Here is a 14,520-nt window from a genome sequence, read left to right as displayed (position 1 = left end):
ACAGATTCGAAATTCAAATGTAATATTTTTTTATAATTAAGTGTAACAGTATTTATGGCCAGACTAAGTACATACAAATATATTATACATATAATATATGTATAATATATTATTAACATTATTGATATATATGTATATTGATTATTAACATACCTCGCCGCCCGGAATGTGCCGACAGCGTCCTCGTATTTCTGTTCGCGCATCAGTTTCTGAATTTTCTTCATACAATCTTCCCTGGAAATGATTGCGTGTGAGTATTTGAATGTTATAAGATATGTTTTTTATCAAAAACAGCTAAACCGGCTCCCAATAGTCAATTCAATTTCAAAATGTTTGTTATTCATAGAACATAATAGATATACTATACTGAAGAGTTGAAGCTGACGTGCTTGTTTGTATGTTTGAACGCGCCTATATTAGGAACTACTAGACCGATTTTATAAATTCTTTCACCATTGGATATGCAGATTGCTGGTGATTCCTGAATGCTCGGCTGGGGTAAAACCGGGGTGAACTGTAAGTAACATACATCCTAATAATATTAAAAACGTGAAAGTATTTAAGTATGGATGGTATGGATGTTTGTTTCTTAGCTTATCGTATGGAATTAGCACTAATGCTACTTTTTACTCGGGTACCATGTGAGCGATGCCGCGGGTTACAACTACATATATATATGCTATCATCCTGTCCGCGGCATTTTCACAAATTTCTTTGTATTTTATACGCATAAGGACTATATTTGCATACACTGTAACAACCGGACAAAGAAAAAAAACCCGTTATTAATAATATTACCGTCACTTCCTAAATAAATGTAAATAACGTCACATCAAGGTTATCACAAAATAATCCATAAGAACACAACCAGTTACTACCGGTTTTTACTACAAGGAATTTATATTTATACTTTTGATGATAAAGAACGCTCTAATTACAGGAGCTGCTAGACGGATTTCAAACATACTTTTATGCTTGGATAATACATGTTTATATATTTCTTTTATATATAACAACTATTTGTACTATCCTGATCCTAGCCTTACTCTATGTTCCATATATATTATAACACAATTTAATTCAGAATTATAAGAGCATTTGAAATTTATCAACTCCACAATAATCAAATATAGGGTTTGATTATTGTTAACTTCGAGTTTTGAATGTAAAAACTACAACAAATTACAAATCGTTTATATTATTTTAAATGAGCGTTCGTATATTTTAATATCAGTCTATACACGACTACCGCGTTATAACGATGTTCGCGACGATACTTTTTATGTTACTCCCAATAACATTAATATTTATATTACTTCTGGCCTATATTTACAACTACGTCACACGCGGCCTTTGTAAGTGCAGTGCGCATTTAGTGAATAAAGTCGCTATCGTGACTGGAGCGAACAGCGGAATCGGTTACGCGGTCGCTGAAGACCTAGCTCAGAGGGGAGCTAGAGTCATACTAGCCTGCAGAAACGAGCAACGAGCTGCAGATGCTGTTAACAAGATCAAGGAGACATCGAGAAATGCAGATGTAACCTTTCGCCGTTTGAACCTAGCGTCCTTTGCGTCTATCGAGAAATTTGCATCTGGAGTGTTGGAATCGGAGAAACGATTAGATATTCTCATTAACAACGCGGCAACTTTTATAGGAGCCGATGAAAAAACGGAAGACGGTTACTCGCTGTTAGCGCAGACCAATTATATCGGACCTTTCCTTCTAACATCGCTGCTCTTGCCTCTACTAAAAGCATCGACTCCGAGCCGGATTATAAATGTGTCTTCAATAACGCACAGTGTAGTGTTAAACTTCGATATAGACAAACTGCACGAAGTTCCCGAACGAATGAACACATTTACGAACATCTTTGGCTATTTCAAAACGAAGCTGTGCATCAATTTAATGACCTTCGAATTGGCGCGAAGGTTACAAGGCACCGGGGTTACGGTGAACTGCTTGCACCCAGGATCAGTTAGGACCAATTTAGTGGATGAAGTGGACATAACACCAGTTAAACTGATGTTGAAAATGTGTCTGCCGCTTTTTAAATCAACGTGGGAAGGTGCTCAGACAGTTATTTATTTGGCGGTGTCGCCAGAATTAGAAACTTGTACGGGTGGTTATTATGTGGATTGTAAATTAGGGAATTCTAGTGGTCGAGCCCAGAATGTGGAATTAGCCCAGAAGTTTTGGGAGGCTACGGAGAGACTCATTACGCGATAATTTATTACATATTAGTTCCGAGCTAGGTCACGTAATTACAAGGTCGGAAATATAATGCGACAAAACTCGTCTATACGATTGTGAAACCGGTTGCTGTTTTAATGGAAATACAATGAATTCGGGATTAAGACGAATAGGCTAAGAAGAGAAAATAGAAAAAGTATAATTTAAATAACAAGATTAAACTTTTTATTGAAGAATTTTTACTTAAAAGTGCTTGTTTCTAGAATGGCCAGTTATAAGTTGAAAATTATTTTTGAGTTTTTATATATTTGTTTTCGAGTTTATATATATTTGGTGGTTAATAGCCTTTTGTGGCATTGTGTGGGTTTCATATGCGCTAATGGTGAAATCTTTTTTATTATTTTGTGTTTGTTTATGGTATTATGAAAAATGCCCCTGTTTATTACTTGATCCATATCTATTTATTTTATTTACCTTTTTGATATTACTGATTATAGGTCAAATCTTTGGCCATATAATTTACATTTATTATTAGTTGATTATTATTGGTAAATAAACACTTCATACGTGAAATAAAATTAAGCTCTAACTTCCAATAAAAATTTATCATTTACAAAAAACATTACTTCACAAAATTAATTTTAATAATTGAACAAAACATATAATTAAAACACTTAAAGTACATTAAATTAACTAAGATTTCTCGAACGAAATATATATTTTCTTATAAACGTAATATAAAGTACATTAAATTAACTAAGATTTCTCAAACGAAATATATATTTTCTTTTCAAAACTATTAAACTTATCGTGAAAGATGTCAACGTGATTGCAATAACTTGTTTTTATTATCGACAACGCTATCGTGAAACAAGAGTTCAGCCACAGTATAAATAGAAAGTACACACATACAGTACTATAACGCCTTTGATCTCGTAGACGCCGAAAACGTCTAGACGGTTGTCACAGCTCAATAATTTTAATTTATATAAATTACTCGTCACGTGATAGACACTTGAACCACTTAAGCGATTACAATCAAGTTGGGTCATTATGTGCAGTTTGATCCGCCTTAAAAGATAGGATAGTTTATTTCAATTACGATAAATGACTACCCGGGTCGTACAGGTCGTATAGTAGACTATGTTACATTTAAACATGCGCGCGGTAGCCCTGAAATAGTGTCCCGACCTGCTAACCAAATAGCGTATGTAGCTCGGGCTGTATGTAGTTCCTCCCGCGCCTCACCCCTTTCTCCCGCCCAATTTATCTGATAAATGTTTTCGTTAAACGACTGTGTGTATTATAAGACTACAGTAAGTTATAGTTTTAGTTAGAATTTTACATATGTGTATTTTAAGTAGAAATAAAATGAAGAAGGAACCAGACACGTAATTTATATGATATTTATTCAATTACGCTTTACAAAAACATTCAAATAGAATTAATACAAATTTGCATTATAATTGATATTGGCGGTCAAATTAAGTGTTTTGGTGCTATATAAAAACTTTAGAAGTATTAGCAGTTCTTATACGAATAATTAATAAAACTTTGTTTGGACTTGTAAAGTAAATCCGTGTACTTTCTTATTAACTCACATAAAATTAGTAAGGCTCAGCAATCAGGCTTTACCCGCGGTACATATATGTCTAATGGTGAAATGATTATTGAAATCGACCAAGCAGTTTGTGTGAAAACATTAGACATACATAAAACATACAAATGTTTCTTCTGTATCATATTAGTTTAGATTTATATGGGCCGTAGTTTTAAGTTATTTAAGATCTTTTAACTGTACATATTGAAGAAATAAATGAATAAATTTAAAATTAAAGCATTATAATGTGGGTGTTGAGGACGCTTCGGCATGAATTGGGCCAGCTCGTACCGGGGAAGGACCACACCCCTACAGATGACCTGATAAGATGCTAATGTGTTTCGTACGGTGAGTGGGGGCGCCGGAGGCCCTTTCTTTCCTTTCCCTTCCCAGTTCATTCCTTCTTTCGAGTCAATCCTTTCCTTTTCCCCTTACCCCTTTGCGGGTAGCGCATCCGCAGAGGTACTATCTCTGCGAATGTTTATGGGCGGTGGTGATCGCTTACCATCAGGCGAACCACCTGCTCAGTTACTCGCAATGACATAAATAAATACCAACTCACTTCTGCTGGTCAATCGGTGTGTCAGACGCTGCGTCGAATGGCGGAGGGTAGTTGTCGATTCGCGAAGTGAGAACTACCGCCATTTGCTCGCGGACTGCTTCCCACTGGGGGATATCCGGTTTGGGGGCTTGGGGCTTCGGCCGGGGCTTTGGTTCTACGTAAGAAAAACAAAAAAAAAATCGAATTGTATTCGTTGTTTGTAGTGTTCTTTATGGGAAAAGTGGAACAATGTGGAATGATAAAATTATAGATAGATTAATATTCAATTCCTTTATTATTTTGCTTTTCTTTTTTTCCTTTATTATACAAAAAAAATTATCTGGCAATCGAATCGATCATACCTTTAATTTTTTTTTTCAAATAATAATAAGATTAAGATTAATACAACACAGACAAGTAACTTTACAAAAGATAATTAATTTTGAACTTTCATCTATACTTGGAAAAATCGTTGAACATACATAAAACAAAAAAAAAACACAATGAAATGGAATCTTCCCCTTTTTTAAATCGTTAAAAACTGACCATCCATAAAGAAAATTTTAGACGTTTCCATGAAAATCATTCCCGTGAAAATTAAAATGAAAACACATTCACTCATATTAATCCGTATAAGCAATTAGTTATGGAAGCGTCACTTTGACAAGCCGCCCGTGAAAACGCGCCCGTTCTTACGTTTCGTCCGCCATTTTGGATTTTTATATTATACACCGTTAATTTTCGAATGCGTGGATTATATTGTTATTTTTTGTGTTTTTTTTTTTTCGGGACGGGGGTGAATTGAGTCTTTTAACTGTTATATAGTATATTAATTGTTATATTTTTTAGATAAGTTTTCGTTTTTTTATGCGTAGATATTACTTATGTATTTTAGAGAGATTGTGTAATTAAGCTGGAAAGCATTGTTAAACTAATTGGAGGAAATATTTTTTTATAAACTTATCTGATCTGTACTGAAAACATTATGTTGAATTGTAATCAGGTTTTTTTTTAATTCTTATTATTAGTAATAACCAAATTTATACATTATATATACATTTGATTTTAGACAGCTTTGCTTTACAACATACTAGGCACTTCATCTGACTTGATCATCGGGATTGAAGGAAAGAAGAGTAATGTTTTTGTTCAATAATTTCTATTTTATTTATTAAATTCAACAAATTAAAATAAATATTGCACCCTCTGAAAGCAAATATCAAAGTCATTAATACTTACTTTTGCTTTTAGCCTTCCTACGAATTTTCTTCTGAACCACTAGACCGGTCTTTTTGCAATAATGCTCCAACATTTTTAAGAATAAATGCACGGTTTCTACCAAATCCAATAAATAAGATCTAAAATCGAACAAAAAACATTAACATTTGAGTAAAACATATAATACTCCTGCCGATAATAATATAATGTGCTTGTATGTATACATACACACAAACAAACAAGTGTGGTGACAAAAAACTCACCTCGGCATTTTATTATCATCATAATTCAAAATGGTCGCCAGTACGAACTCTCTATACTCCAACACATAAAACACATTGCTCTTTATCACTTTCGCCGATTCCTTCACATTGACACTTTCGGACTTGTCCATCACTAGAAGTGTGTTCAATAGCTCCTGTTAAAGTTGTTTTAAAAAATTTGAAAAAATTGTATAGAAATATTGAAAAATATCGAAATTTGAAAAAGTTTTGTATCTAGTGATTCACTTCACTTAGTGTAAGTCCAATATTATAATATTACTAGCTGCGCCCCGCGGTTTCACCCGCGTAAGTCCGTATCCCGTAGGAATATCGGGATAAAAAATAGATGTTGGCCGATTCTCAGACCTACCCAATATGCTTACCAAATTTCAGAGGAATCGGTCAAGCCGTTTCGGAGGAGTTTGGCAACGAAAACTGTGACACGAGAATTTTATATATTAAGATGTAACATCATAAAATAGGAATAAAACAAAATTTTCAATATTAAAAAAATACAGTTAAATACACATTCTATATTATATATTTATTTATTATTTATTGTACTTCAAACGCTTGAATTGGGGCCTATTTAAATGATTTTTTGCCTGAATTAACACATCTTTTATTTATATTGATAGACATAACATAGGAAGATACATTAATTATGAAAATACAAACTTAATCAAGTTTCTCCTAGTATACCATAAGCCAATGCATCCGCAACATGTTATTATTTTTATCCTTTAATGAAAGTAGATATAAACTTTTAGTGACGAGAAAATATATATTCTCTGTTAAATAGTGATCTACCTAACTATATTGATTTTAAATTTAATTCAATTTTGAAAGTACCTTATAACACTTCAACGCTAAATGCAATCTCCGAACCCAGGCATGGTACTTTTTCTTCTCAACTCGTATCATGTCATAATATTTCTCCATTTGCTGTTGGACGTAATGAAACATAGGCACTGACATGGTTTCACTAAAACGGACACATGAAATAATTATTTTTAACAGAATAATAAGCCTACTTCTAATAAACAAAACTAGAAAAGCCTTTTAAAAAGTTATCAAAATCTGTTCACCAAAAAATTCATTTTCTAGTATATCAAAAATTTATATCAAAATACCTCACCCAACCAAAGCAACATCGAACTTGTGTCCTCTATTAAACTCCATAAAGAATCTCATTGCCCATAGGAAATATGACTCATCGTTTTGTTGGGCTTTAGCTCTAACTAATACATCTTTAACATAGTGCATTAATGGATTGTACGCACTATTCAGAAATTCTATGCAAAACTCTTTCAGAAACAGTCTGGAAAGAAGATTAACAAATTTTGCTTATACATTGATTGGTTGCATGATTATTAAATATAAACATATTGCAATGATATAAACTAGACAAACAGAAATTATTTCAAAACTTTTCATAAATAAATATATAACAATTGTTTAGTTAGAAAATTCAAATACACTGTTAATTCTTTAAATTTCTAATATTTTTTGTATTGCATTTAATACTTTTAAAAAATATATAATGATGCAAATTTAATCTATTTATTTTATGAAACTAGTACTGTACTGTTTTTTACTAATTATATAAAGATGAAGAGTTTGATTCTTTCTGAAAAAATCTTTTACCATTGTATATACATCCTTGATTCTAATAAAAATAAATAAAAAATACTCTATAGTAAAACATACCTTACAGCAAATGGCGATCGTCTCTCCATAGCGCCACTCTCCTCAGGCCTTCTGTTTTTAGGTTTAACTAACTTAGACTTCTTACTACCATTGAAGTCTAAATTCGATATTTTGTTCAGAGGCTTCAAACATATTAATTCATTTTCTGATATTGATTTCATGTTTTGTATCACATAGGTCCCTCCAAATCTTGAGTGCCTGTTTAACCAAAATTATATTGCTTTACATGCATCCAACATTTTTGACCTTCTGTAACGTTGTATAATAAGTAAAATTTTGTATAAATATACCTGGTTGAAGAATATTGCCTAACTTTATTAACTCTCTCCTTTGTCTCCGACATTCGTATAGTCAGTAATTCCTGTTCATCCCTCAGTTTCTCATCCACACTCCGTTGTAATGCAGCATCAGCTAAACTTGTGGGGTTCTGTTCTCGGAGCAAGTGTGTGATGATTTCTAGTATGTGCATGAAGTACTGCTTTTCGTTTTCCGATGACATATAGAGGATTATGTCTAGGATGCCCGACTGGTTTAATGCCCAGAGCACCTAAAAGAAACAATGTTAAATGTTTGTTGAACAACATGATTTTACGATTAAAGAAAATTTATGTATGAAAAAACTGAATATTAATCAAACCAAGCAAAGCTTATTCAAGTAAGTGGTAAAGTGATAAGTGAAAAGATGTTAATTCATGCACCTATTTTAATTATATCATTACAACTATTTTCATATGGTAGTTAGGAAGATGTACCCTACCCAATTTATTTTGGTTGGTTTTTAATATCCATAAATATTGTAAATATTGTATAATACATCCATAATATATAAATATATATATGTACTTTGTGCACAATAATATATTTCCCATTCAATATACCTGATCATGAATGCTAGCATCATTATCTGGTCTTCTCTCTTTGTCTAAGTCGGCAGGTACATGTAATACATTTCGTATTAGAATCAAAATTCTTTCTATTACTAATCCAGTGTCTTCATCTCTTTCGGACCAATCCTTAAGAAAAAATTTGATAAATTGATATTGTAAAACAATTGAGGTCATAAGAATTTATTTTACAAATTAATATTGTATTTATTGTGAGTATTCATTGCACATTTAATATATATCTGGAAATGGAAAGAATAATTGAAAAGTCCCATATTCATTTGATTTAATTAAATTATATGTAAAACTCTGTTCCGTCTTGTTACTGTGAGGATTATGGTGGCTTAATTTAACATTAAATTTAAAGGGTATGGTTTTTTTTTGCATTAATGCAATCTGTTCTAGAAGATTCAATATTTATAAATGTGTTAGATGATTTATAGGATGGACGAACCATTGATGCGAGTCCCTAATTATACATTTAAATCACAAATTTACTTTTCTTTTCAGTCTTATGAATTTCTGTAAATACTAAATTCATAAAGCATATGTTGTAAACAAATTTTTTGTATAGAATATAGTGTTTTTTTGGTACGAATATGATGTGAATACACAATACATACTATTTCAAGTATCTTGGTAAGCTTTTTAGCAAACACCTGCCAATTTTCAACTTTGCTAAATGCCTCTTCTTTATATGACTGTAGGTGGGATAGAATTTGCAAGTAGTTATGGCGAGCCGTTCTTTCCACGGGCACTTCTTCTCTGAACAGCAATAGAGCTGGGTTTGTTAAGTTAACGACTAACCTGAAATTATTTGCTTAAAATTTAAAGAGCTTTATAAGCATAGTACAAATATAATAATTTTGCACTTTAATAATGGAAATGCAACAATCATTGTACACTTACCTCAGAGTGACATCAAAAAGTTCATTGTTTTCCCAATGGTCAACTAACATAGGCAACAAGTCACTTTGTAGAACTTTAGTCTGTCCTAAATGCCTTCGAATTTCGTGATCCTCACCATCCCTTCTCATGTATCTTATTAAATCTTTAACTGTATTTAACGTAAAGTCGTCTATCATGTATTTTCCGGTCTTTTTATTAAATGTTCCAAGAGCATTGCAAGTTGCAGAAAGTTCAGCAGATAGTAAGGAACTCATTTTTTAAATAGTAGAATCCGTTATCTATATATCACAAATAATCTTGTACACTTTTTTAATAATAACAAGAACTTTTAATTGTAACAGTTAAAAAAATTCACTGATCGAAATTTCCCAAAAGTGCAAACTTTAGATGACAGATTGACATTAGAAATACCGCGAAAATGCACTTCTTTTCTATTTACTATTTTGAAGCGCATGAATACAAAGCATTTGAGTAGACAGATTTCGAATAGGATTAAGGTTAAAACTTTTAATAATGAATTGTGGTACCAAACAGAAGAGTAGATATTAAATATTACGAAAAGAAGACGTTTAACCAGTATACGCTGGTTACAAAATATAAAGTAAGCATAAATTTTATGACCAAACAAAACCATAACAAAAAATTTACTTATGTAACGTTATAAGATTACAATAATGGATGATTTTTGTTCCCTTATCCAATATATAATATTATTTCATTTTTTTACTTTTAGTCTGGCTCTTACTACAGCAATGGTTATATCTAATAACTCCTGTGATAACTATAATAAGAACCATCAAGATACTTTCGGTTATAATTAATTTCTATTTTTTTTTTATAAATGGTTTGCCGATTTTATATGAGAAAGGGATTAAGAAAGGATTGACGAGAGGAATTAAGTAAAGGGCCGGAAAGGGTAAGAAAAAAGATATGGGTCTCCGGCTCCCCCACTCATCGAACGAAAAACACTTGCATGCCGCTCTTCTATGGGGTATGGTAGCTCCCCGGTGCGAGCTGGCCCAATACGTGCCGAAGCGTGATCCACTCCCACATACAACGCTAGAGCTACGATCATTACGAGTTTAAAAAAATTGGGATAAAATGTGGTTTTATGGTTCGTATTAAGTAGCATCAACAGAATTAGAATCGATTGCAAATATTATAATAAGCATCATACTACAACGATATACATAAGTTACTCTGTACGTGCGCAGTTACATAACACAATGGGTACCAAGAATTAAATTTCAACATGAGCAACTAAATGGATATACTGTCAGTTTTATTTGGAACGATAATACGTGCGCAGCCGTTTAATTGACGCCGTAACAGGCTTTTAGCAGCGTTCGCATTGATCTCCACGAGAATACAACAGAGTAGTGATGTTCCTAATCTTAAATGATGTACTTATTGTTAATGACGAAATTTTGTTTCAAAATTTAAATTATCGTAATAATAAACGTACTATAATATGATCCAAATGATACCGAGAACAATAATAATTGGTAGATTAATATCTGCCAATATGAATACAGAAAATAAGAATGCTTTAAATAACACGTTTTTTAGCAATTGAGTAATGAACAGAATCCTCTAATTTCAGCCGCACAAGCTTTAAATAAAGATAATAAATATAACTCAAACTCAAACATACCGTTGTTTTTTATCTGAGTTAATCATTAACTCTTCAAAACTAAAAATGACAGACACATTTGCGATAACAGTCATGTATTTCGAAGATAATATTCGACTTTTAAAAACTGGCAACATGCGTACATCACTAAGCTCATTTGATCTGGCGGGAAGCCAGTTGGATGGAGGTCCTGGCGTACTACCAATCGGCAGGATTATCTTGCTCCAATAGCGATTGGGTTTACAAACTCACGTATGTAACTTTTATGTTTTTTATCAATTCCATTTGACTACCTATTTACTATCTCGAATGTTGTTTTTTATATAATACCTAATGCTTAGATAAATACCTAGTATCGTATATGTTATCTGTGGTAATACTAAAAAAAGTAAGTAAACTGAATAGGACAAATGAACCTAAATTGAAATAATATTAAGTCTTGATAAAATGTCACATTAATTAACATTTATGCTCCATTGACCCGAGTTTACATGTTATCTATCACGTATTAAGCCGGGCCTAAAACAAACACGTACCCTTTTTAATTTGGCTTCATTACTGAACGTGTACGCACGTTAATATACGGTATACAATTTACGCTTGTGTGCCTTTGAAATATTTAAAAACTAATCAAGCCTACCCTCTCTGTAAATACTGTCTACGTAATCACTCTAGCTTCGCCGCGCAACGTCCTTTCATTTAAGCGCGTATAAACTGTCATATTTATTCTAATTGGAGTTATTGATATGATGCTAAAATAACTGACCGAATTTACAAAAATAATTTCAGAAAGAGGCCTTAAATACGACTTTTAGAGTCGAGCACGCTTCGGTACGAATGTGGCCAGCGAACCGGGGAAGGTACCACACCCCCAGTGGCGTAGCTATCATAGGGCCAGGTGGTGCAGTGCACCGGAGCTCAGGGGGCCCTCTAACCTCAGCTTTGAAAGAGGGGAGGAAGGCGGAAAGAGGGGAAGGGAGCCCGATTCTTTCCCTATGCACCAGGGCCCTTGTCCCTCTAGCTACGCCACTGCACACCTCAAAAGAAGATCAGCGTGAAATAGTAGCATGATACCGTGTTTCGTTCGGTGAATGGGGGAGCCCTCCCGTATCATTTTCCCTACCCTTCCCAGTCCATTCCCTATTCTTCGTTTTTTATCCTTTATCTCTTAAACGACGCATTTACAGTGGCCTTACCTCTCCAAGTGGTTATGGGTAGTGATCACCACTACCCATGACCACATGCAGATCATCAGGTGCACAACGAGCTCAGTTGCCCGTTACATTATGACAAGAGAAACATATATCAGTTCAAAGCCTTTATTGTATCAAAGATGCGAGCGAAAAAAGCAATTTCGCTAAACTCGCATCTTAAATGTTCCAAGTAACGCTCCACATACGAAACTAGCGGCTATTAATTATAGCATACGAGCTATAATAAATAAAACAAAACTAACTCCGTTTAACAAATGCTTACTCATCCATCAAGTCGTGATATACTCTAGTTGGCCATGCGTAATGTTAAGCGACAGCCATTTTTCTATAAATGCAGGAAAATTGCCATCGTATTTTCGCTCACGTGTCCTCAACTCGGAGACAGGGGGATTATTTCGTAGGAATTATATGGGCTGCGAGATAATTTCCTTTGCTTTGGAGTAGAGTTATTGCTGTGAGCGTATCTCTTGTTTTATTTTAGTAGCTTCGAGACGAATCTAAATGAAGACCATTTATTGCAAATATGGTACATATGTTTTCGAATTTTCTCTCTTCTTCGTCTTTTACATTTCTTATTTTGTATGAAAACTAGAAAGAAATGGTATACCTATATGTATTTGAGCAGGTGTCAATACATCAGATGAAGTACTATGTACAAAACTGAGTAATTGTGGAAAAGTGTTATATAAATATATATTTTATTATGTCATTTCGGCCCACGGAGCTGGTGGTCCACCTGATGGTAAGCGATCACCGCCTACGAACATTCGCTGAGGTACCTCTGAGAATGCGCTGCCCGCTTTTAAGGGGTAAGGGAAAGGGTTGACGACTGGAAAGAAGGAAAGGATTGGGAACTTCCGGCTCCCTTAACGAAATACAGTAACATGCAACTGTTTAAGTTGAAAATATAAAGAAAAATAAAGGAAATTTACCAAAACTCTCGTACAATTCAAATATTTTTATTTAGACTCAAATTGCTATAATATAATGAACGTGTATTATTACGAAATAAATTTATGATGTTAGAAGTACTATTTATAAATTTTCTTAATAAATTGTAAATTTATCATTAACCTTTCCTTATAAAAATATAAAAACGAATAAAATAAACACTCAGTGTAATTCCTTACCTAATACACTATAGGTACGTACCTAGGTCGAAGTTATTAAGAGAATTAATACTAAATCGACAATCTAATAGTAGCTATCTAACTAAATTTATAGGTAAAGGAGCAACAGCTTGATGCTGTTTAATTGAGGTGAAATACGCCTTAAGCGAAATATTAGTATTTTCTTAGTTCAAGTTCTGAAATAGGTAAAGTTGTTGAAGAAAATAAGTTATTAGATACTTCGTTTATTATCCGAGGTTTATTAATATAAACACGAGGATGGTATTTAAATTCATTTATTTATTTTCTTATATAACAACAAAATGTTTACACGAAAGAAATAATAATCCATTTTTATGTATTATATATTATACGTATGAAGAATATATATTTATCCTAACCTTAACAACGCCAGCGTCGTCCCTATGAATAATATAAAAAGCGGGAAATGCACTTTCAGAGAATAAAAAAAAACTGTTAACAATTTCATTCGAATGAATTCGGGAATTATTTGGCGGGAATAAGAAAGGTATAAAAACGTCATCTCCTTGATAGCTACTTTTTATGGGCACAGTTTATAAAAAAAAAAAAAATTGAAAGAACCTTGTTTTATTAAACATAATATAACAAACGTATTGGATCTACAGGAAAGTGTAAAACGATAACAATTGTTTAAATGATTTACGAATTACTGAAACGATTGCCTGTCATCTATGATAGAAATAGAGTAACTTTGCTTTTATTTACGTCAATGCGAATAATATCGCTAGAATCGGCTTATATTTAAACAAACATACTCATGTACAAACATGTGTTGTTAAGTAGGTATATATAATTATTAAATGGTATCTATTTCACCAATCTACCCGCAAGTCAAGTAAGCGCTTCCCCGCTGTCCTTCTTAATAAACATTCGGAAGGAAAACGATGCTATTAAGGAGCGTAATATATCTCGCAGAACGACGGTTTAATAGTGGTAGAAAAGTAATAAAAGCAATTATAGAAGCATAAGTAAAAGTTGGCGGTTCGCAGCCGTCGCAAGAAGTTTTGCCAATTATAACTAATGTTGGAAATGTTTAAGGAGCTCATAAAAATGGCGACTTTAATTGTGTTAATTAAGTTTGTACGTGTTCGTTGAGCATTAAATTGTAACGATTTCAAAAGAGCAAAAGCTGTATTTTCCTGTGTGGATTTTGCGGGAGTGTTTTTCAGTTGAAAGTTAATGAATTTACAACTAGTGCAAAATAAA

The 14,520-nt window shown here is 33.0% G+C and overlaps 1 protein-coding gene across 1 annotated transcript in view; it reads right to left on the bottom strand.

The window, feature by feature from the left end:
- Positions 1-9,703, bottom strand: part of LOC119840488 (protein timeless homolog) — a 29,467-nt gene extending 19,764 nt beyond the window's left edge. The window contains exons 1-11 of the mRNA XM_038367126.1: positions 9,317-9,703; positions 9,031-9,214; positions 8,402-8,536; positions 7,814-8,070; positions 7,524-7,721; positions 6,952-7,134; positions 6,666-6,798; positions 5,814-5,968; positions 5,572-5,690; positions 4,354-4,507; positions 154-234 (exon numbers count right to left, since the gene is read on the bottom strand). Coding sequence (XP_038223054.1) covers positions 154-234; positions 4,354-4,507; positions 5,572-5,690; positions 5,814-5,968; positions 6,666-6,798; positions 6,952-7,134; positions 7,524-7,721; positions 7,814-8,070; positions 8,402-8,536; positions 9,031-9,214; positions 9,317-9,570 — 1,853 coding nt within the window. The 5' untranslated portion in view covers positions 9,571-9,703. The remainder of the gene's footprint in view (positions 1-153; positions 235-4,353; positions 4,508-5,571; positions 5,691-5,813; positions 5,969-6,665; positions 6,799-6,951; positions 7,135-7,523; positions 7,722-7,813; positions 8,071-8,401; positions 8,537-9,030; positions 9,215-9,316) is intronic.
- Positions 9,704-14,520: the final 4,817 nt, after the last annotated feature.

Source organism: Zerene cesonia, chromosome 6 (assembly GCF_012273895.1).
Source record: "Zerene cesonia ecotype Mississippi chromosome 6, Zerene_cesonia_1.1, whole genome shotgun sequence".
Taxonomy (NCBI): domain Eukaryota; kingdom Metazoa; phylum Arthropoda; class Insecta; order Lepidoptera; family Pieridae; genus Zerene; species Zerene cesonia.
The sequence above is the reverse complement of the archived record's forward strand: the minus strand, read 5'-3'. Positions and strand labels throughout refer to the sequence as shown.